At 43.4% G+C, this 21001-nt stretch overlaps 1 protein-coding gene across 5 annotated transcripts in view; it reads right to left on the bottom strand.

Moving 5' to 3' along the window:
• Positions 1-5213: 5213 nt before the first annotated feature.
• OSBPL1A (oxysterol binding protein like 1A) overlaps positions 5214-21001 on the bottom strand; it is a 77499-nt gene continuing 61711 nt past the window's right edge. For all 5 annotated transcript variants that reach the window (XM_063395315.1, XM_063395304.1, XM_063395325.1 and 2 more), the window contains 9 exons: positions 18057-18154; positions 17192-17374; positions 16590-16697; positions 16409-16498; positions 16042-16168; positions 12684-12800; positions 11814-11937; positions 10043-10133; positions 5214-6379 (listed from right to left, as the gene is read on the bottom strand). In XM_063395315.1, coding sequence (XP_063251385.1) covers positions 6277-6379; positions 10043-10133; positions 11814-11937; positions 12684-12800; positions 16042-16168; positions 16409-16498; positions 16590-16697; positions 17192-17374; positions 18057-18154 — 1041 coding nt within the window. In that variant the 3' untranslated portion in view covers positions 5214-6276. The remainder of the gene's footprint in view (positions 6380-10042; positions 10134-11813; positions 11938-12683; positions 12801-16041; positions 16169-16408; positions 16499-16589; positions 16698-17191; positions 17375-18056; positions 18155-21001) is intronic.

Genomic DNA, 21001 nt, shown 5'->3' with positions numbered 1-21001 from the left:
CCCCTGCCAGAGGCCAGGAAGGAACATTGCTTCTCAGGTGCTGTATTTTGCACTTTGTGGGTTCAAATCCCTTGGGTTTTGTAAGGCCTGTCTTAGAAGGCTGTAAGCAGGGATGATCTGTGCACCACCCCTTCACCACAGCTGGCAGGTGGGTGGGACGTGGCTGCAGCCTTTCTGCTTTCGCGAGTTGCAGCGTTAACGATTGTGTGATGGCATCAGAGCCTGAGGCTGAGGGAGGAATTGCCTTCATCCTGTGCTGGGAAGAAATGTCTGGCTTGGCTCCTGGTGAGGAAAACAGCAAAGGCACTTGCTTAGAAGGGTTCTGCCTGTGCTGGGCGTTAGGCAAGTCAGCAGGAGCAGGTTTCATGGTAGTGTGGGGAAGGAGAAAGGCAGTGGCTCATGTGAATGCTGTGGGCAGACACAAGATCTTGCACTTGGCCTTGGCTGAACTTCATGAGGCTTCAGTCCTCAAGCCTGTCCAGGTCCCTTTGGATGGCGTCTCTTCCTTCTGGTAAATCAACTGCACCACACTCAGCTTGGTGTCACGTGCAAACTTGCTGAGGGTGCACTTGATCCTGCTATCACTGAAGAGAAAGTAAAAAGTCTGTTGCAGACTTGTGACTTGTTACCAATAGTTTTGGTCCAGTACAGACCCTTGCGGGTCCACCTACTGCTGGTTTGTTTCCACCCATCTAGCCACTTCCTTATCCATCAAACCTATGTATCTCTAATTTAGCAGCCAGAATGTTGGGAAGGACTGGTAATGACCTTCCAGAAGTCCAGGTAGATGACAGCTGTAGCTCACCCCTTGTCCATGAGTGCAAACAGAGAGAGCTCGCCCTCTTTGCCCAAGAGGTCTCTGGAGGCTCCCCTTCCCTCTCTCCCTTTCCCTTCCCTCTCTCCCTTTCCCTTCCCTCTCTCCCTTTCCCTTCCCTCTCTCCCTTTCCCTTCCCTCTCTCCCTTTCCCTTCCCTCTCTCCCTTTCCCTTCCCTCCCTCCCTTTCCCTTCCCTCCCTCCCTTTCCCTTCCCTCCCTCCCTTTCCCTTCCCTCCCTCCCTTTCCCTTCCCTCCCTCCCTTTCCCTTCCCTCCCTCCCTTTCCCTTCCCTCCCTCCCTTTCCCTTCCCTCCCTCCCTTTCCCTTCCCTCCCTCCCTTTCCCTTCCCTCCCTCCCTTTCCCTTCCCTCCCTCCCTTTCCCTTCCCTCCCTCCCTTTCCCTTCCCTCCCTCCCTTTCCCTTCCCTCTCTCCCTTTCCCTTCCCTCTCTCCCTTTCCCTTCCCCCTCTCCCTCAGTGACATGCTGCTTTCCCGGGGTAAGACTCCAAATAAACCCTCATCTCATCAGCACCCCACCAGCGTCTGGAGTCTCTTTGCCTGCCAGCACGCGAACATCCACGACCCTAGAGCCTGGGGGGCTCCCGGGGAACCCTCCCTGGGGACCCCCCCCTAAATCTAAAACATAACAGTCCACTAATGCAGTCACTCCATCCAAGGCCGCTAGAACATCTGATACTATTTGCCCTTGGAGAAGATGCAGCTTGTGTTGGCTGTCTTTACCACCTCTCTGTCTTCCATATGTTTTGATGCATCTTCTAGGATAATCTGTACCATGATCTTACCAGGCACAGAGGCAAGGCTGACTGGTTGATAGCTCCTGCAGTCCTCATCACCTTTTTTTAAAAACAGATGTGATACTCCATTTTCTCCAGTCACTGGGGACTTTGCCTTTTTCAAATGTGATGAGAGAGTGGCTGCATAATTCAGAAGCTGTCATCAGAATGCCTTTGTTAAGGAAACATCCCTGTCCAGCCATCCAGGAGGCACCCAGGCCGTGACACTCAGAGCACCTGGGCTATGAGGAAGGTTTCCTCTGGAGTCTCCCACCCAGTGTGAGTACAGGATTTGGGACTCATGCACCAGCAGGGAGCTAACAGGATTGCAAGGCAGCCATTCCTTTCTGAGCATTGCCCAATACTGACAGGTTATAAATGGGTCTGACTTGGCTTGGGCTGGCAGGCAGAATAATGTTTTTTCAGAGAGGATTTAGCTCTGTAATGCTTCAAATAATGTCTCATAATTTCTGATGTCATTCAGAAAGCAGCTCAGTGCTGAGCTGTGATGATGCATTGAAAGACTTGCCTTCTCTTCTGCTACTGTGCTGGTTCTACAGGGAATCATTGCCTTTCACCTCCACCATCACCTGCTCCTAACAATCCATTACAGATTGTACCTTTCTACAGTGAAACCAAGGTTACCTCAATCAATGAGGTTGTATCATGAGCTGATTATGGATGTAGGGGTTCCATCTTCTATAGAGCAGTTTCCCAAGTAATTTCCTTTGTAGACTGAACAAATTACCCGTTAAAGATGAAGCGGGCCAGGCCTCAAGTACTACAACCTTAGGTCTATCTGATGATTTAATTGCTGTCCCGAGAGAACAGAATCTACAGCACAAGTGGAATCAAACTGAGCAAGTTTGTCTTGGGAAGCAAGAAAGTTTGGGCATTCATGTCATCTTCCCTTTCCTAGCTTCCAGCTCTTCCAGCCCACCACAGCTTAGTGGTAAATAAATGGAAGATCACCTCTTGTCAGTTCAATGCAGGGTTAGAGGTGACTTTTAAGAAACTTAACACTGTCTGCCTGGCCTCAATGCTTGTGTTAGATTTCACTGCCATTTTGTCCAAGAAATGTGGTTCTGGCCAGGACTCTACTCCAGAGGGCAAAGAGGCAGGTCAGAGTGATGGGAATGTGCCCATCGCTGTCAAATGATCTTGCTGAAAACCTGCATTTTTTGAAGGAGCTTTTAGGGACTTAAGATGTAATCCATGTGCCCTGTGACTAGTTGGAGCCCTACTTTTGATTCTCCTTTCCTGAAAGATCATTTATTCCAGCAGAGACTTAGGTTTTTCCACTTAGAAAAAAATTGGTGGTGGTTGCCTGTGGTGGCTGGACTTGGTGAGTTTCTGCAGCTGGGCTAAGTGGGCCAAGCACTGGTACTCTTTCCACAAAGAGCAAGAGAGCTGCTGCCCGTGTTTCTAGGTGAGGCCTTCACCAGCATCTCCCCTGTGGTGGCATGTGCTGAGCTTAGCCCTTGGCAAGCTGGAGAAATCCTCCAGTGTGGAGCTGTCCTGCCCCCACTCTCCCTGGAACAGCAGAGTCTTTTGTAAAGGAGAGTTGTGCTTAGGTATATTTATAGATTACCAGTGGCTTTTTGTAAAAAACCACAAACTTTTAGGCAAGTTTGTCAAAGTTCAGCTTCAGAAATACCAGACAAAAGAGCTTCTACTCTGACAATTTTATTTTTTCATTTTTATTTTGTTTTCTAGGTTGCAGGTGTTTGTCACCCACATACCAAATGGTGTTTGCTGTCCCAGATCCCTTTTGCATCATGCTTGCTTTCCCTAGGTCTAGGTGTGTTTAAGACAAATATTTGTCTTAATAAATATGATGGAAAACTTATTTAATTTGTCTTAATAAATATGACAGAAAACATAAACAATATGACTGGAACTCACTGCTCCCGATTCCAGCAATTTTTTTGTCTTTTTAGCCTCAGAGGTCTGGGACATCCACTACACTCTAATGTATGGACCTTCTGTTGTCTAACTTAGTTGAGACAAGGTAAAAATTACCCCAAAGCCTTTGTTCTGCTGGAGGTGGGAGTCCTTATTCGTGGGCAATGCTCAGCTTTTCCTGGGGAAAAGATCAACAACATGGTCAGCTGTCATAAATATCTGCTCCAAATTATCTGATGCAAGAAAAGTGAAGTGGGGGAATTCTCCACCTCTCGTTCTACTGGGCTCTGATGTTCAGAATACAGGACTGGAAACCTGTTTCTACCCATGCCATCTTTGGACAGCCAGATGCTGGTGCAAGGAGGAGATCCACTACATTCCCTGATGAGAAATCAGCCAGCCTCGGTTCTAAAAAAGTGCAGCTAAGCTATGCACAGCTAGTGTTTGTTCAGTGGCCGTCCCTCTGCCTGATGTGATGTCTGCAAAGCTGGCAGTAGCACACAATAGTGCTCCTGCAGAAAGTTACAGTGCTGCAAGGACAGGCTACCATTACATCAGACCCCATGCCCAGAGCAGGGCACTGAAGAAGTAAGCTTGCTTCCCACATAGGAACATGCTACTGTTTGGATTTTACTACTAGAAACTTAATTTAACCCTTTTCAAAATAAAGTAATGTTTGAGATGATTGGCTAAACTAGTTGTCCTATATAACACACCCACACTGCCTTCCTCTGCTTGTTACTGTTTTAGTCTGAAAACATTTTTAATCTCACATTTATACACATCTTTTTGCATTTGTAATATTCAGAGTGGGGCAAAATACCCTCCCCTTGGAGTGCATTTAGGTAGCACCTAAATTAATTTTTTCACACTTACCTACTGAGTTCATGGGTATTTTTAAACAGATAGAGAAGAGAGGCTGTTTGCACTTCAGGAAGAGGTCAGGATGGATGGACTTTACATTGCGATAAATCAAATAATATTAAGCAAATGCTCAAAAAAAAAGCCCCAGCAATTAGAACTGCATTCCCATGTTGAACATCCCCAATGTTAGCATTGTGTGAACTGTGCCCACTGCCACATCTGCTGGAGCTGTTCCAGTGAGGAGCCACAATCTCACTGTGCTGACATGGTGTAGTCATGGGGGGCAGGCAGGAAATGAGTGCTTTGCTTTCCTTAGCACTGAGCCTTCAGTGCTGTGTGACCTGCACCAGCCCAACAGCCAGGCTGCTTCCATGGGTCTCAGACTCACACCTGGAAGCTGCACAGCAGTCAAGACATTTCAAGAAGCTCTGGCCAGAGTAAAGGCTTCCTACAGATAGAACAGGTATTAAAATCCTGCATCTACAGGTCACTGTGAGAGCTGGCCACTCACAGGAAAGGCTGCCAAGGAAAAAAAGCTTTCCCTTATCTATGCAAATATGTCTCAGCATCAGGACCTGGGTAACACGAGTAGTGCCTAGAATAAAAATAGAAACCATCTCATTGCCTTATTAACAGTTTCAGTAGTCCACTCCCAGCTCAAGCTGCAGGAAGCTCTCAGTTCCCAGCCCTCCCCATCCACTAGAAGGAGACTTCCCTTGCTCAGGGATGAGAGGTCCCTGGAGCACAGACAAACATCCTACCTGTCCTCACTGCAGCAGGTTTTGGATGAGGCTTGCTCAGGAGTCAGCACTGTTGAACACCACTCACTTTAGACTAGATGCAAGAAGTTTTGAAGCCTTTATTTAGTAGCAATTAAATTATTCAATTAACACTAGCCTCCAGACAGCAGTTAAAATATTGTACAAAGAGCAGCTCGCCCTCTAGAAGCGCTGTACACAGTTCAATATAAACAGACTAAGATTGAATGCACCCCACTGAAAAGGGGTAAAGCAGCTGTGCACAGGAGGCCTCACTGAGGTGCTGTACTACCTTTGAAATGCACAAGACTTCCTCCAGGGAGTTTGCACAGTACAGACACAGTCCTGTCCCCCTGCCGTGTTCCACCTGGTCATTCTTGGACTGATTAGGTTCTTGCAGTGGTGCTGGGCACCGGAACTTCTAGTGCATGAAACAGATTCTTTTAAAACCTGTTACTAGTGTGCAGTTCAAATCAAATCTGTAGATATTTAAATGGCTCTTAATTCCTTAAACCATAAGGTTGGTAGCAAAACAGGAGAGCAAAATTCAAAACACACTGCACAAAACATTGAATAAATAACCTCTGAGTAATGTTACCAGCCTAAACAACTGCATTACTGCTCCAGAGATGGGAACACTTCTGGAATCTCCTGAGCAGAGCTCAGGCTTCAAGGGAATTATTTTAGTAAAAGAAAAGTCACTTTATGAAAAATTACATCTTTACAGAAGTGACACCCTTTTCTTCATCTAAGAATAGAATATTGCAATTACTTTGTGTGCTTTTTAAACATTCCCAAGTCACAATAAATAAAACCAGTTTTACTTGTGCCAATGTTATCTACAAAATAAAGTATTCATAGAACAGCTGAAGGTGTTCTATTCCTCATACACCACAACCTAATATAGGTGTACTCAGAGCAGCTTGAAACCACAGCAACTTTGTCCATGCAGGACCCACCATCAGCCAGAAAAGTTATTCCCCTACTTTTAGGACTGCAGATCATGTACCACCAGATTTATTGCAGAGATGCTTAATATTCTGTTTGATAACATGTCAGTATTTTCAGGAGATAAGTAGAACAAGGGAAAACATTAAAACGGATTAAGACTCATTTGTATCAGTCAGAGGCTCCTTACTGCATTTTAATAAATATCAGGCAAGTTAAAGTAGTTTCTGTCCCAGTAGTTGCCAGAGTAAAGCCAGTCCTGTGTACCAGTGTGGGGATTGGGGCCTTGGTGGAACCATCTGCAAGGAAACACAGAGCATGTTAGTGCAGCTATTAAGACTCACTTGTACAAGTTCAGAACTGCTTTGCTGCATCTTCAGCAGTTTATTGCACAATACAATTATTGCAGGGAGTCCTCTTGGTTTTACATTCTTAAGTGAGTTTAAAGTCATCTTCAGTGACTACATTTCCCCATTTGCTACACTGCTTAAACATCTCTGAGATGGAATTACACCAGTGTTTTGCCATTTGTAGCTGCCAAGATTGCTGCATAAAAAAGGACAGATACAGCTTTATTTCAAAGCAGTTGTGAACAACCATTCTGGCATGCACAAGCAGTATCAGTTTTTGCAAGACATGTAAACACCACAAGCACTGCAGTCCTGAAAACAAATATTTCCCTGCATCTAGGTTACCCCTTGTTTTTTTAAAGCCTTGTTTTGCAATGCACTTCATCATAGAATTATAGTGACTTGGGTTAGAAAGCACCTTGAAAACCATCACCTTCTTTGACCTTTCTTTTCTGGTTAACATGTGTAGAAGCCCTTTGTGTTATTTTTTGCATGCTTTGCCAAGTTCCAGCTTTTCCTTGGCCTTCCTTACCCTGTCCCTATATAACTCATCTCTCTACTCTTCACAGGTGACTCGTCCTTATTTCCACTGCCTGTGCATTTGCTTCCTTCCCTCTGGTTTGACCAGCAGGTAACTCAGTGTGCTAGCTACCCTCAGTGCAGATGAAACATCACCCACGGGCTGCAGGAAGAGGGCTGTATTATTACAAGTTAACTATGCTGTGTTACACTGTTGGCAGCAGGAGACAGGCTGGATGCTGAGAAAGCTGATTCCATCTCCATGGAGCTACTTGCAAGCTTTTACTAAGCTGGTTATTAATAGAAACACTAAAGTTGAGCACCTGCTTTCTTTCCTTTCTTTTCTTCTCCTGCCTAATCTGGAGGCCCTATATAGCACACAGTGAATGCCACTTTCTGTTTGGCCCAGTTACTCAATTTTGTGCCTCAACAGCGCACAGTACCAGACCTCACGCATTTTAACTTCCTTCTGTGTTTTGCCAAGCCACATTTATGGCACAAGCCAGCTTGTTCGAAGCTGTTTCTGTGGTTAATGTGCTCCACAGCTTCCTTTCACCTCTCACGGACCGCAGAAGCCAGTTGTTTCTTTCTGTCACTCACTGTAGTGACCACATTGACTTTAGTAAATTATCTGTGTGCAAGGCAGCTTGTTTAACTCCGCTCTTCCCTTCTGCAGCACCATAATGTTTCAGAAGAGAGAAAGCACATTTGAACCAAATATGACTAATGTCTTTAAAAAGCAAAGGCCTAAGGGCCACCAGTACTGCAGGGTTATGTTACAAAGCAGGGCAGCTAACAGGTAACTCTTGCTTGGCTCAAAGGACTTGAGAGAGCCGTGCTGGAAGAAAAGCCTTCTGCTGCCTTCCCAGGAGTAACTGAACAGGTGAACACGCCAGTGGTACTCCTGCTGCCCTGGTTAAGTTCACTGCAGTCAACAGAAGTCATTCACCCCTAGCACTGTACACAGCTCACTGCTGCTTCTCCTCTCACAGGAGGAGTCAGCTATTCCCAAATAAGGAGTGTATGGATCAGCTTAGGTGTCCAGTTCACTGGTGACAGCAGCTCATTCCAGAGCTAAAGCCAAACATTTGCTGTCAGACAGGGCTATAACACAGTGACCTCACGTCTCAGATTAAGGAATTCTACCTCCCCCCAGCTCATTAGTGTGTCCTCAACACTTGTACAGGTCAGGACAGAGTGCCCCCTCCAGTGTCTGCCTACTTCAATAGGAAGGGAAAAGGCAACGGGAAGAACTAAGTCTGAAAGACATGTAAGACCTGAGTCAGTGATGTGGGGAAGACAGGACAGACTTCCTCAAAATCAACAGACCACTGCTGTATGTCAGAACTGAATTAAATATTTTTACTCAAGACTTAAGATTACTGGTCAGCATCTGAAATATGAAGTGTTCAACATGAATCACCTATATTAAAAAACCACCAAGACCCCACTTCTAAAGTGGATTCAAAATAATAAAATCATATATATATATACATATATATATATATATAAAATCACTGGCTACTTAGGAGAATTGTCTTAAAAAGGAGGAATTCTACTAGACAAAGCAAGAAACCTGTTTTTCTGTGGCAAGGAAATGGCAGTAGTTTAGATCTGAGTTCATAATGCACTGCAGAATAAGACCTACAGATGACCTGGGAACAGGTAGAGTTCTTCACAGCATGCACTTTTCCCCCCATAGCACAACTTGCCCTAAACTTAATGTTCATTCTTTATAGGCAGCCACACCTGGCATTCCTGCTAAAAAAGATCGGACACCAGGAATTTTCTGCCAAAGCTTTAGAAACATCTTGGAAAGCAGAGAGTTCCTAAAGGATATCCCAGACTCATGCTGAACAGGTCTACACGATCTGCACAACAGCAGTTGCAGAACCTTGTGAATGGTGTCTGTGCTAATTATATAACCCAAAAACCACAGTTCCATGGGAATTCCCTAATTTCCAGTCTCAGGTGCTTTGAGCTATATTTAAGCTGCTTCAGGCACCTGAAGAATACTATGTAACTATACCAGGTTTGAAAACACCTGGTGAGAGCTAGGACCACTCTGAATTCAGGAAAGGAACGAGAGGTGCAAGGCTGTCCAGCCCTTAGAAGCTTTACAAAGATGTTATTCTCCATCAGTCTCTGTGCAAACAAACCCAAACACTTCAGGAGAGCAGGCACAGGAAAAAGACAAAGGCAGACTTGTCCAAACCTGGGATTTTGGGATGATGGGTGACTTCATTAAAAAAAAAAAACAAAAACAAAACAAACATGATTTATGGTTACAAACATTTTAAAGATACCTAATCCAGAGTGTCTGACTATGTTAATAATAGAGAGGAACCTTCTTACTTAAAGTTTAGCCCTACTGTTGTTTTTCCTGAGAAGACAATGCAAACTTACCACTGGGCTTTTAAATAGACTTTGTCTGGTCAAACTAGATTCGTCTGGTCAGGTTTTCACAGATTTTTCTTAGCTTGCATGTAAGCGCTCCCAGCTGACTCCTCATAGTTTAAAGAAAACTCCTCAAAAAATTCCCAAAATTTCCTGGCAGGTCCACTGTATGCTAACTTAGTTTCTCTTTTGTAGTTAGGGGCCCTCTCTAAAAGAAGGTTATTTTGGACATCGAGGTGATAAACTTTGAGAGCACAGCATTGTCAGCACAGAGGCACTGGGCTAAGTCATGGGCAAGCTCACATGGAGGAAGCATTTCCTCCTCTCTTTGGCCAGGCATGCAAATTTGAGGCAATTATAAATTAACCAGCAACAACAGTCCTTAAAAGCAGCCGTCAGAGGTAACATCTCTGTCATGTCAGAACCAAGAAGTGCTCAGAGAAGACAACATTTGCATATGGATGTGCAAGCAGTGAGGGAAGGAACCGAGGGCAAGCCTGGCACTTCCCCCTGAACGTGCGACATCCCGCTGGGACCAAGTCTGCAAATGCAGCAGCAGCTCTGCCAGACCTGATGCTGTCTGTCTGCTCTTCATGCTGAGACAACACTCACTGCATGTCATCAGTGGAGACTGCCACTTCACTTGAGTGTTCAAAGCCTTTACATAACTACACACACACAGGCAAGGGCACCAACCTCGTCTTCCAGTCTTCCTCTGACTTTGAACGATTTTTGCGGGCGGTCCTCTGTTTTTCCTCTAGCCTCTTCTTTTCTTCACTAGCCAGATCTTGAAGGAATAAAAATACACAAAAATACAGATATTAAAGTATAATATATAAGGTGGGGACATTACTTTGTCTGACTCAGAAAATAAATAAGAGCAGTAGTAGAAAATGTCAATGAAAAAAGCCATCTACAGAACACTGAAAGTCACTGGTTTAGTCCAAAAGGCCAGCTGTGGCACAGGATCAACCAGTGGCATTCTAGTCATTAAGACTGCATGGCCTAAGGACCCTGGAAATGTGTCTACATGACAGCAAATGTGAGCTAAGGGAGGTGGCATATGAATTTATTTCAGTAGGAAACTGAAGATACGATCAATTTATTTCAGAAGTCTGGCCACCTGCTTCTTGTGGAGTTTTGAGTTAAGTTGCTACTATGTCTGGTTCCTCATCACCAGAGGTTTGGAATGCTTATTTCCAAACCACAAAGAATTGTCTGTCTCTCTGCAGCATCCCTTCTTTTCTTTTTTTTTGGTAATGCACTAATGTAGCATCCCAAACAAGGAGAACAGTTGCTTCTTTTTGGCAGGAAGGATGATCAGAAGGTCTGAGGAGTCAGACTCAGAAGCAGATTAGATGAAAGTCAATCTCACTTTCCTGAATCCTCAAAAAGCATTTCACACACATCTTAAGCCTTTAAAGAATGATTCTCAACTATTTCCTTCGATCAGCCATTCCCTGTCAGCTTCTAACTCACTGTGTACTACTAGCTGCCATACAAACTTCACACCACTAGTGTGTCATGAAGGAATGTAGTCTATTGCTAACAGCATAGTTATTTGCACTTTAAATTTAAACAGACAAAGTACTGGGGATGCTCTGAACCAATCATACCCATCATCCTGGCCACAAATCAGTTGTACAGGCAGGAGAGGGTGGTTGTGGGAATTCACTTATCTGCTTTTTTAAAAGCCTCAAAGAAATGGTTACCAGCTTCTGAGAAAAAAGAAACAAAACTGCACAACTGCACTGTGTTACACCATGACACTGGTTTTTATTGCTAGATCTCAGACTACTTCTCAGAAGTCTCACAGTTGTTGCCCTGTTATACAGCTGAAATCAAATCAGGGTTTATGACTTAAACCAAACAGTTAGCAAGCCAGAGAAAACAAGAGCCCTCATGCTCTTAAGTCTACAAAGCTGCCCATCCTGCTTTGATATACTAAAAGCACACTGCTCCTATTCACTGGAAGTCTCATGTACTTCTAATTCACTATTCTAGGACAGCAAAAGTGTTCAATTCCCAGTGAAGTGTAATTTTGCATCGAGTGTATTTCTTGGCATTGTAGGTTCACTTAGTTTTGACTGCATTTCTCGGAACTGGCATAAGAAAACACTCTGCATCTGGCTGATGGAAACAGACAAACTGAAAAGTTCACGAGTATTTCCTTAAGATTGTGCAGATATTGTTTATCAACAGTGCACTGGTCACCAGTCAGGATCACAGCAGCAGATATGGGTGACTGTGAGGAAGATTAGCTCCATTCCAACCATCCCCTGTAGAGGTGGGTGACACCAGAAGCTCAAAACAGCCTGCAGAAGGTTGTGTTAAACAGTTACTGCCTGGCATCATGGAGGAATGCATGGGGAGCTACATCCTCTAGCTGTTCATCTAACAACTTTTTTTTTTCAGTCCCTCAGTTTCAAGAAAAAATAAAACTGCCTTTGCCCATAACTGAAGTTACCTATTTCTCCATTTTCCATAGCTCTGATATCTGGTCGTAGCCGGCAGTCAGTTTTGGGAATGACACTCTCCATTTCTTTGTCCAACTCATTCAAAGCCATAGCAAAGCTTGTAAAATTATACATCTGAAATTCAGAGACAAAGATGAAAGGTGACTTTATGACACCTCTAGCTACTGTCTTAATACAAAAGAAAACTGCTGTCTAAAAACAATCAAAGTGGTTTTGTATTACTTAATCACTCAATATAGGATTGCTCAAGATACCAGCAAAAGTGCACTCTCAGGCAGTGTAGGTGATCCTTCCTGTTTCTGTTGGAGGCCAGTATCTATTTCTTGACTTCTTTTTCAGTCCTACTGGTATTTTCTCTGTCTCTGCAGAGAGATTTCCCCCTTGATTAATGCAGTGGGGCCATCTTTTCTGCACCAGCTCTTTGTCTTCTGAGTTGCACATAATACTCTTGTATTCTGCCTAGTGGTTGTCGAGCTTCACAGCCCTTCACACACCAACTTGTGCCATGCAGGTCTGTCCTTGGAAATATCTGGTCTCTAATAAAGCTGTGATTTCTTACAAGGCTGGTGCCTCAGTGAGGGAAGCGGGGTGGAGAGAAGAGGTGGGGAAAGGCCCCATGCCACTAGCTACATGAAGCATCCCATTTTCCAGAGAAATTCCACTCATCCTAGATTGGTCCCTGTGGCAGTTATCCTTCCAACCCCACATTAGAAAGTTACAGTTGTGGTGGGGAGGCTTGTTGCAATAAACAGGCAAATCCAGACTTGCTAATGACAAAGACAACAATTGGATGTACTTTGTATAAACCATACAGAGTAACAGTTCAGCATACACTTTCAGTAAGGAGAACCATAGCTGACCTGTGCTGAATTTGGAGGTCTTGGAGTTATCTTCCACAGCAAAACACTTCCAGGAATAACATACACACTCTCAGAGTCTGGCAATGGCATCTCGTCCGATTCCTCGGTATTGCCCACCTAAAGGCAGCATACAAAGGAAAGAGCAGTTCATTGAAGTCATGAACCACTAACACCCAATCATCCCAATACTGGAACTTACAGAAAATTATTTCCTCGACTAAAGGTGAGTAATTTCAGCAAGGAAACTTTTCTTGTCAAGGACTGAGGCATTAGCATAGCACACATACTCCCAATTCCCTCCCAGTGGAGCACTACCAACAGTTTCTTGCATCAACATCTTTGTAGATGTAAGCTGGATGTTCAAGCGCTAAGGAATGCCAATTTTTCCACCTCGGAGATGTCCTGTTTCCTCAAGGACAAGCATTTTCATGCCTGAGACTTAACTTCAATACTGCTTTGTTAGAGGTGAAGAATAGAAGGCACATTCCTCATCTTTTCACAACAAATGACAGCACGTAATGCAGATGCTGCCCAATTTGTGCACAACAGAAGCTCTTCCTACTGCTCTGTGCCCAGAGGAACCTTCCTTTGCATTAACCCTACTGAAATGGCAAACTGCAAATGTGAAATAAATATCCTAAATTAGCTGCAGCTTTTGGAAAGGGTATGAAGGACGACACATACAACCTGAGGCAGCTGTAGCCACAGGACTGTGAAATGCTTTTCCCAGAAAGTAAAAAACTTTACAGAGGGTTACTGGGGCAGGAGAGTAACTGGTGATCACAGTGTAGGTGTGACCTGAATTAGTTCTAAACCATTTCCCGTTTTACACACAGCTTTAAAGCAGCTGGGCTCTGCTGCTGCTGACATTAATTCTCCCAGAGAAGCAGATGTTGGAAGATTGCCATGCTAAAGCCATGCTGGACAATGAATAGGGCTCTCCCAAGAAAACCTGGTGTCACAGTCACAGCTAAAAACAGCAGCACGTTTCAGACATCACCAGAGTTTAAAGCCAAACTTAAAGGCAACTAATGCTTTAAATACTTTGGCTACAGGCCAGCAGCTTTAATCCCGCTGCTAATAAGCTTTGCTCTCCCATGGTTGCATCAGATAATACTGAAAACATCCAGTACCCAATGTGCACTCAGTTGTCCTCTGACATGATTCACATGTTATGCTCCCAAGAAAATCAGAAGTAGTAAGGATTCTACTTCACTGAGGAGCCCTTCACCGTGCTTTTAATAATGAACAGTCAACAGAATAATGTGCAGACCAGTTTCAGCCCCTCAGCTCTTAAGAAGACAAGTTAAAGGGCTTTTAGGGCTTTTACTTGATTATATCTGAACTGTGCTGGCAACTCGTCATTCTGTTCATTAAAGGATCCTGATCAATCTTTCAGAAACTGGGAATTTGAACCAGAACACATCAGAAAGTTATCTTTTTATCAAAACAAAGACACTGAAATATCAGAGTGTTGAACTCCAAGCCTTTTATAGAAAGGCTACAATACACAATGCAATTTCTGCTTTGTTGGATACAAAATCTTAAAACAGCTTAAGAATTACAGAGAAATAGGTAAAATGTGGATTTTCATATGCTCTTGTCACAATGATCCATATTTTATGCTCAATGCTACTCAGCTGTTCAGTGTATTGCTGTGATAATAGTTAATAATAGTTAACACACTTGCCAAAGCAAGACCTCTGTAAATGAGGTGTCTGTAAACAAAGCACATGTGAGGGTACTTGCTGTGGCCTGCATTATTCTCTTCCATGTATTTGCAGTGAAAATTCTGCACAAAATGCTTCATCTTCATTAAAAAAAAGACCCCAGTTCATTCAGAGCAGAACTACCCTGGTCTAACTGTAGGTCTACTATAATTCTTCTGATCTTTGCATACATGAAGGCTTATCTAGTTCCCTGAATTTTTTCTTTTGATAAGTTTTATTTCTATAAAAATGAAAGGGATTTGGGGGAAAATCTGGGGTAAGTTGCAAAAGGACTCTCATCCAAGCAGGTTCCCTCAAGGGAGGCAGAAGCATTTCTTGATTAGCAATGCAGCACAATGTAGTATCTGGAAAACAACTATAGAAATCTGAAAATTCTAATTAGATGTTTAAAAAGCCATGTACTTTTGTGCCTGAATGAACCCTTCACTACCCCGAAGGGAAAAACCACATCCAGACATTATACATGAGACTTGGCTCACCTAAATGCTCCAAAACCATAGAATACATCAGCTCCTCAGAAACAAGGGGCAATCACACTACATATTCAACATAGACTGCCTGCTTTATACCTCACATTACAAAGCCTTCAGTTTTCTGTGTAAGACAAGGAGTTCTGTTAAGTCAGAAAAGCATTTTTCTCGAGTCACAGCAACACTGCAGCTTGAGCTTTATGCAACAGGGTGCTGCACTTCAAAGTGAAAAGCAATTATCATCTTGAGCATGGTTGGAAAATGCAAACAGACAGGTGAACAAAGACACAGGGTGTTTTTTTTCTTTGTTCCTTCTCCCTAGAGTTCTCCAGGTCAGACTCTCAGAGAAGCAGCAATCCCCAGGGCTTTACCACTCTCCAGATGACAAGCACTGGAGCAAGCTCAGATACAGCAACAATCTGAACCTGCATAGGTACAACTGCTTTCAGAGTTCTCCAAGTTTCTCTTAAGTTTCTTCAAAAACTATCAACACACAAACAAAAAAAAAAAACCACCTGGCTGCAGTCACCAAAGGGGAACAATCCCAGTTTTAAACTACTATCCAAGTGACTGTTCTTCACCAAGGTGTATGTTGTCACCATCACCATTCATTCTAAACAAAAGGCTTACTGCAGACCAGAAGTTTGGAAGAATTATGAGTGAGGCTTTTTCACAAGAGAAAAAAAAAATCAATTATGAAGAAAAATAAAAAATTGCCAGCACTTCTACAGTTGTGAAAATTTAATAGAAAGCAATAAAAAATTCCTTGTAAAAGCTGGAAAATATAATCTTCTATCAAGTTAAGAAACTAACTTGTCCTGCTTCTAAGAATCAAAATCCTCCCACTAGAATGTGTTATCATACATGATCAGAAATATCCCAACTAATGCATGGGTTATTTCCCCCATGTCACTTGGGAGGAAGAGACAGGTAATGAACTAGTCAGTATTTAGATCACACCAGGTTTTGGGAAATTTGAATACAAATCCAAGAGAAGAAAAGCATTTTATCCCTTAATATTGGTACTCATCCAGTCTGTTTTGTATCCTACTAGGAAAGAGAAGGTAAGTGAAGGAAATCATAATGTCTTTAATGCTACTAAAATATTTAGCTGTCTTGTCATGCTTTTGAGATCCCATGTCTTTACATGATTAATACCTGTTTACTGCTTTTCTTCTCCTCTGTATTTTTCTTGTCGTTTTTCTTGTAAGCGTCAAATGTAGCTGGGTCAACACTGTACAGACACTCAGTCCACTTCCCATACAACGCACAGAGTTTCTTTTTGCTGTCAAAAAAAAAAGACTAAGTTTACAAACGAGCATAAAGAGAATTATTTCAGACAAAAATGTGTGAAAGAACAACTTCTGAGGGCAACTTTAAAATCTCCATTATTGGTATTGCAGAATTCATAGCCCTGCTATTGCAAGTTCGTGCTGTTGACAGACTCTGTTAAAGGCATTCAGTTCTACAGCTCCCTCAGAACCAAGGGCAGTAATTTGTCTCCCATTTAGAATTAAGCTGTTACCTTTTGTCCTGAATGTAGCCTTCAACTTTGTGCAGCTCCTTCCCAAAGAGGCCACAGGGCTTGAAGCTTAGTACACATTTCTCACCAGTTCTAAAGGCAGAAGAAGAGAGCACTAATTACTTCCAAATCCTTTTCCTTTTCAAACCTGCAGGAAGTGAAAGCACTCACACTCTTAACTTACTTATGGTTAGTTATTTCCACATTTCCATACTGCTCGATCCAAAGTTTCCCCACGATAATGTTATGCACACAGCACGTAGGATTTGTCCATGTGTAGGCTTCGTTGTGCCTAAGGGAAGGGAATAAAAATTAAAATACTGTATCTTTGCACAGGATGTCAGTCCTTCAATAAGCCATCATTATGCCAAGTCTTGAAACAGGCATGGCAATAAGTCAGGAAACCCAAGAAATTTATTAACCTATTGCTAATGATTTTATCAGTTCCTTAAAAAAGTCACTTTGGTGCAGCCATTGTTAGCATGGAAAGATATTAGGAAAACCAACAGGCCTCAGGCATGCTGGCTTTAGCAGAACTCATGTCCAGGCACTTGGAGAATATCCAGGCCCAGGACCCCGCTGGTGTCGTTTGCAGCATGCAGCATGTGTGGAAAAATGATGGTAGGTCCTTTCATCTTTCCATCCCCTCCTCCCCACACAGTGATCTGCCCTCAGACTTCAGGACGTGGGTGTTGGACACCTCTGTTCCTAAGCCTGGGACTCTAATGCACTCTAATCATTAAGGATGAGGCACTGTACCCCTTCAATTATTGCTGATCCACTTACTCAAGAAGCTCCAAAGTCATCGTGCCTTTTGGTTCTGCCTCCACGCTCTTGCCCCAGAATTTGAGTTTCGGATAAATTGATCCATGAAACACAAAATCATTATTTAAGCCTTCAGCATAGAAAGCACTGATTGGTGGATGATGGCTGACTTGCTCTGAGAGAAGTCTAAATCCAAGATCATCTCTGCAAAATAAAGATAACCAAACCATGTACTTACATATCAAGTGCAGTGAAGTTGCAGATGTTTTCCCTGAGGTGAAAGGGAGAGTTGGACCCATGCATGGTTGCTGTACTCAGTGAAACAGTTAATCAAAAGCCTAGGCTAAACTGAAAAGATCAACTAAAACATAGAACATCCTCATTTTAAATAACTAAGGACTTAATACAAAAAAGAAACAAGAACTACCAGATCTGATGAGTCAATATAGTTACTTTTGACACTGATCTCTTTCTTAAATCTTCATCTCAGCAGGCAAAAATATTAACTGAATGAAAAATCTGCCTTAGGTGCATTAATAGACCCATGTTGCTTATTAGGTACTCTGAACACTCCTGTACACTCTCCTTATGTACCATGCACATTTTTCATTCATAACGTTTCAGGGAAAAAATAATTTTTGTAGATAAAACTTGCTTTTAAACCTGGCAAATTTCATTTGCCTGCTCTGAATTGAAAAGTTAAGTAGTTTCTCTTCACTGAAAGGTGAATTGGTGAACATCAACACGCACTGCATGCACCTGCAGCAGTTGGTAGGAGAATGGCTGGAAGCTTATGAGCTGAAGTGCAGTCTGCAAGCCAGCTAATAGATCTAATAAAACATCTCATCCATGGAATGCCACCCTCCAGTGCAGCCCTGTCCATTACCTGATCAGCTCATAGGTCTCTCCAAGCAATGGGTTGAATGGCTTCCCAGTACGTTCCCACTGTGAGGCTACAGCAGACACAGCAAATGCAGCAACACACTGCTCAGAAGAGTAAGAGCACACAGTTAATCAACAGTAGCCATGGTGTTACAGAATATCAAATATTTTCCTAGGCAGGTGTCCTGGTTTCTGCTGGGATAGAGCTAATTTTCTCCCTAGTAGTTGGAACAGTGCTTTTTGGATTTGGAATGAGAATAATGCTGATAACTCACTGATGTTTTAGTTGTTGCTAAGCGATGTCTTGCAACAAAGTCAAGGACTTTTCAACTTCTTATACCACCCCACCAGGCTGGGGGGAACAAGAAGTTGTGAGGGGACATAGCTGGGAGAGCTGACACATTGACCAAGGGGATTTTCCATGCCATATGACATCACACACTAAATATATACTATATTTAGTATATAAATAACCTAGGGGGGAAAGAAACCTGGCCAGAGGTGCTGCTGCTTGGAAACTGCCTGGGCATTCGTCAGTGGGCAGAGTGACTGCACTGTGCATCACTTGTTTTGTATACTCAAGTTATTATTTCTTCTCCCCCCGCCATTCCCCATTCTATCCCCCATCCCATGGAGGAGGTGGGGAGAATTAGGGTGAGCGAGTGGCTGTCTGGTATTGAAGCTGCCTGCTGGCTTAAACCATGACTCTTCTGGTTCTGAATAAACTTCCACCACATGGGTCACATGCACCTGACTTCATGTGCATCCCTGGGTAGCTGCTTGTTGTCCAGGTCATCATAAATCACCTCCAGCAGGGCTAATTCCCTCAGGTACTGATACCTTTCTCCAAGGTGCTCCACTTGTCTGGGTGACATATAACATCTTCCTTGAAGGAATATTTTTCCTTCACACATGACATGAGTCACCTCCATGGTGATTTGTGTCACTTTTCCAATCATTCTGTCACTGCCGCCTTTCCTAGAAAGGGATCCTACCTCCTTACCCTCCAATTCCAGACTACTGGCTCTGTTGTTACCCCAACATTGGAGCAGGCTGGTGACAACGTGTTCACCTGACAGCCAAAGTCTTTTTATGTATCTCACAGCACACTCAGGGATGAGGATTGTGTGGGTTCTGCCTCATTTATGAATTCTTCATCTTCTTCCTCCCCAGTCACCAGCTATCTCTCCTCTTCCTCCTATTCTCTCACGACAGCCCTGCTTCAGAGTTGTCTGTCTTGTCTACATCTTTCTCCTGCTCCCTCTTGGAAGAAACTCCTTCGTCCCTTACTAAATGAGCTGATTTTTGCTTCCAGCCCTTCCTCTTGTCTATAGGGGTGGCTGACACCAGCACAGGTCAGTTCTTTGGTTCAGCAGAGGTGCCAGACACAGGAGCTGGAGTAGCTCCAGTGCCTCTTGTTTTATTGTCAGATCCAGAGGCCTTCTCTTCCTCTTGAGGGTACTGAATAGTGTTAAACGGGGCTCATTAGGGCTGGGCCAGGCCCCAGCACCTTGCAGTGTTTTCTGTCACTCTAGAAGTGCCAGGGTGACAGCACACTTTATCCAAACATTTTATTAATTTTTCAGGATTCTGCACTTGCTTAGGAGTAAAATGTCAAAATGTTGGAGATGCCCACTATCCCAGTGCTTACCCATACTATCCCACATACCCTGCCACTCAGCTTTCCAGCCTTGGGGCAGACCTCTGGGGGGTGTCCACAAAGAGTTGTTTTACTGTAAACAAGACCTGAAACATATTCAGGAGATACAGAAAAGGACCAAGTGGATTTGATACACTGATGAAATTCAAAGTTCTCAAGAGCTAATTAGCCTGGAGGAGAAGGGGATGGTGGAAGAGGGTATCTCCTGCATGGATTGGCTCTCTGATGAGAAAGGGCAAACTATGTAACTGTGTGTAACTATGAATAGTTTCCTATAGATGGCTCCCAAAGTGTGGAAATGCTGGCAATACTGAGTACAAGTACCAGCTCAGACATACCACCAGGAATTCTATCATATCATAAGACAGTGTTAGAAAGTACAACAAAATGCTAACTTGAACCCAGCCCCCAGAGGCGATAACCAGCACAGCAGGGAGGACATACAGCAAGTTAGATGTTGCATAACCCAACCCTGAGAACATTCACAGCAGCTCTGAGAGCAAATAAATCAATGCTGTGACTGGAGACTATCCAACTAATGTCATAAATGCTTATAATGAATTTGCTTTATTATGCTCTGGTCAGATCCACTGTTATCTCATCCCCTCAAGCTCTGCTCCTTGTGAGGTGCCATGAAGGACTGCTGTGGTTTAACCCAGCAGGATAAACACCACACATTTGCTCACTCCAACCCAGATGGGATGGGGGGTACATTGAGGGGATAAAAAGGTGAAATCAGTGGGTTGAGATAAAGGCAGCGTAATAGGGCAGATAAGCAAGGGAAAATAATAATGATAAAAGAATCACAATCATCAAAACAAGTAATGCATGGCACAATGGCTCATCACACACCAACATGCCCCATCAGATCCTGAGCAGCAGCCCCCAGACAGCTTTCCCTTACTTTATGCACTGAGCTTGATGCCATATGGTGTGGAATATCCCTCTGGACAGTTGAGGCCAGCTGTCCCAGCTCTGCCCCCATCCCAGCTTCTTGTGTCCCCCAGCCTCCTTGCTGGTGGGGTGGCACACAAGGAGCAGAAAGTCTTTAACTTATTGTAAGCACAGCTTAAGCACAACTAAAACATCAGTGTGTGTTAAAACATCAGAACGTCATTCTCATTCTAAGTCCAAAATACAGCACATACCAGCTTCTAGAAGAAACTGAACTCTATCCCTGTGAAAACCAGGACAATAAACAAAACTAGTTAATGAATAAGAGAACCCAAAATGCAGCAAGTTAAGTTACAGGAGTACCTCTTACAATGAGACCACCTACAAGGAAGAAA

The sequence above is a fragment of the Prinia subflava genome, chromosome 1 (genome assembly GCF_021018805.1).
Source record: "Prinia subflava isolate CZ2003 ecotype Zambia chromosome 1, Cam_Psub_1.2, whole genome shotgun sequence".
Lineage (NCBI taxonomy): Eukaryota > Metazoa > Chordata > Aves > Passeriformes > Cisticolidae > Prinia > Prinia subflava.
This window is presented reverse-complemented; position numbering and strand designations above follow the sequence as displayed.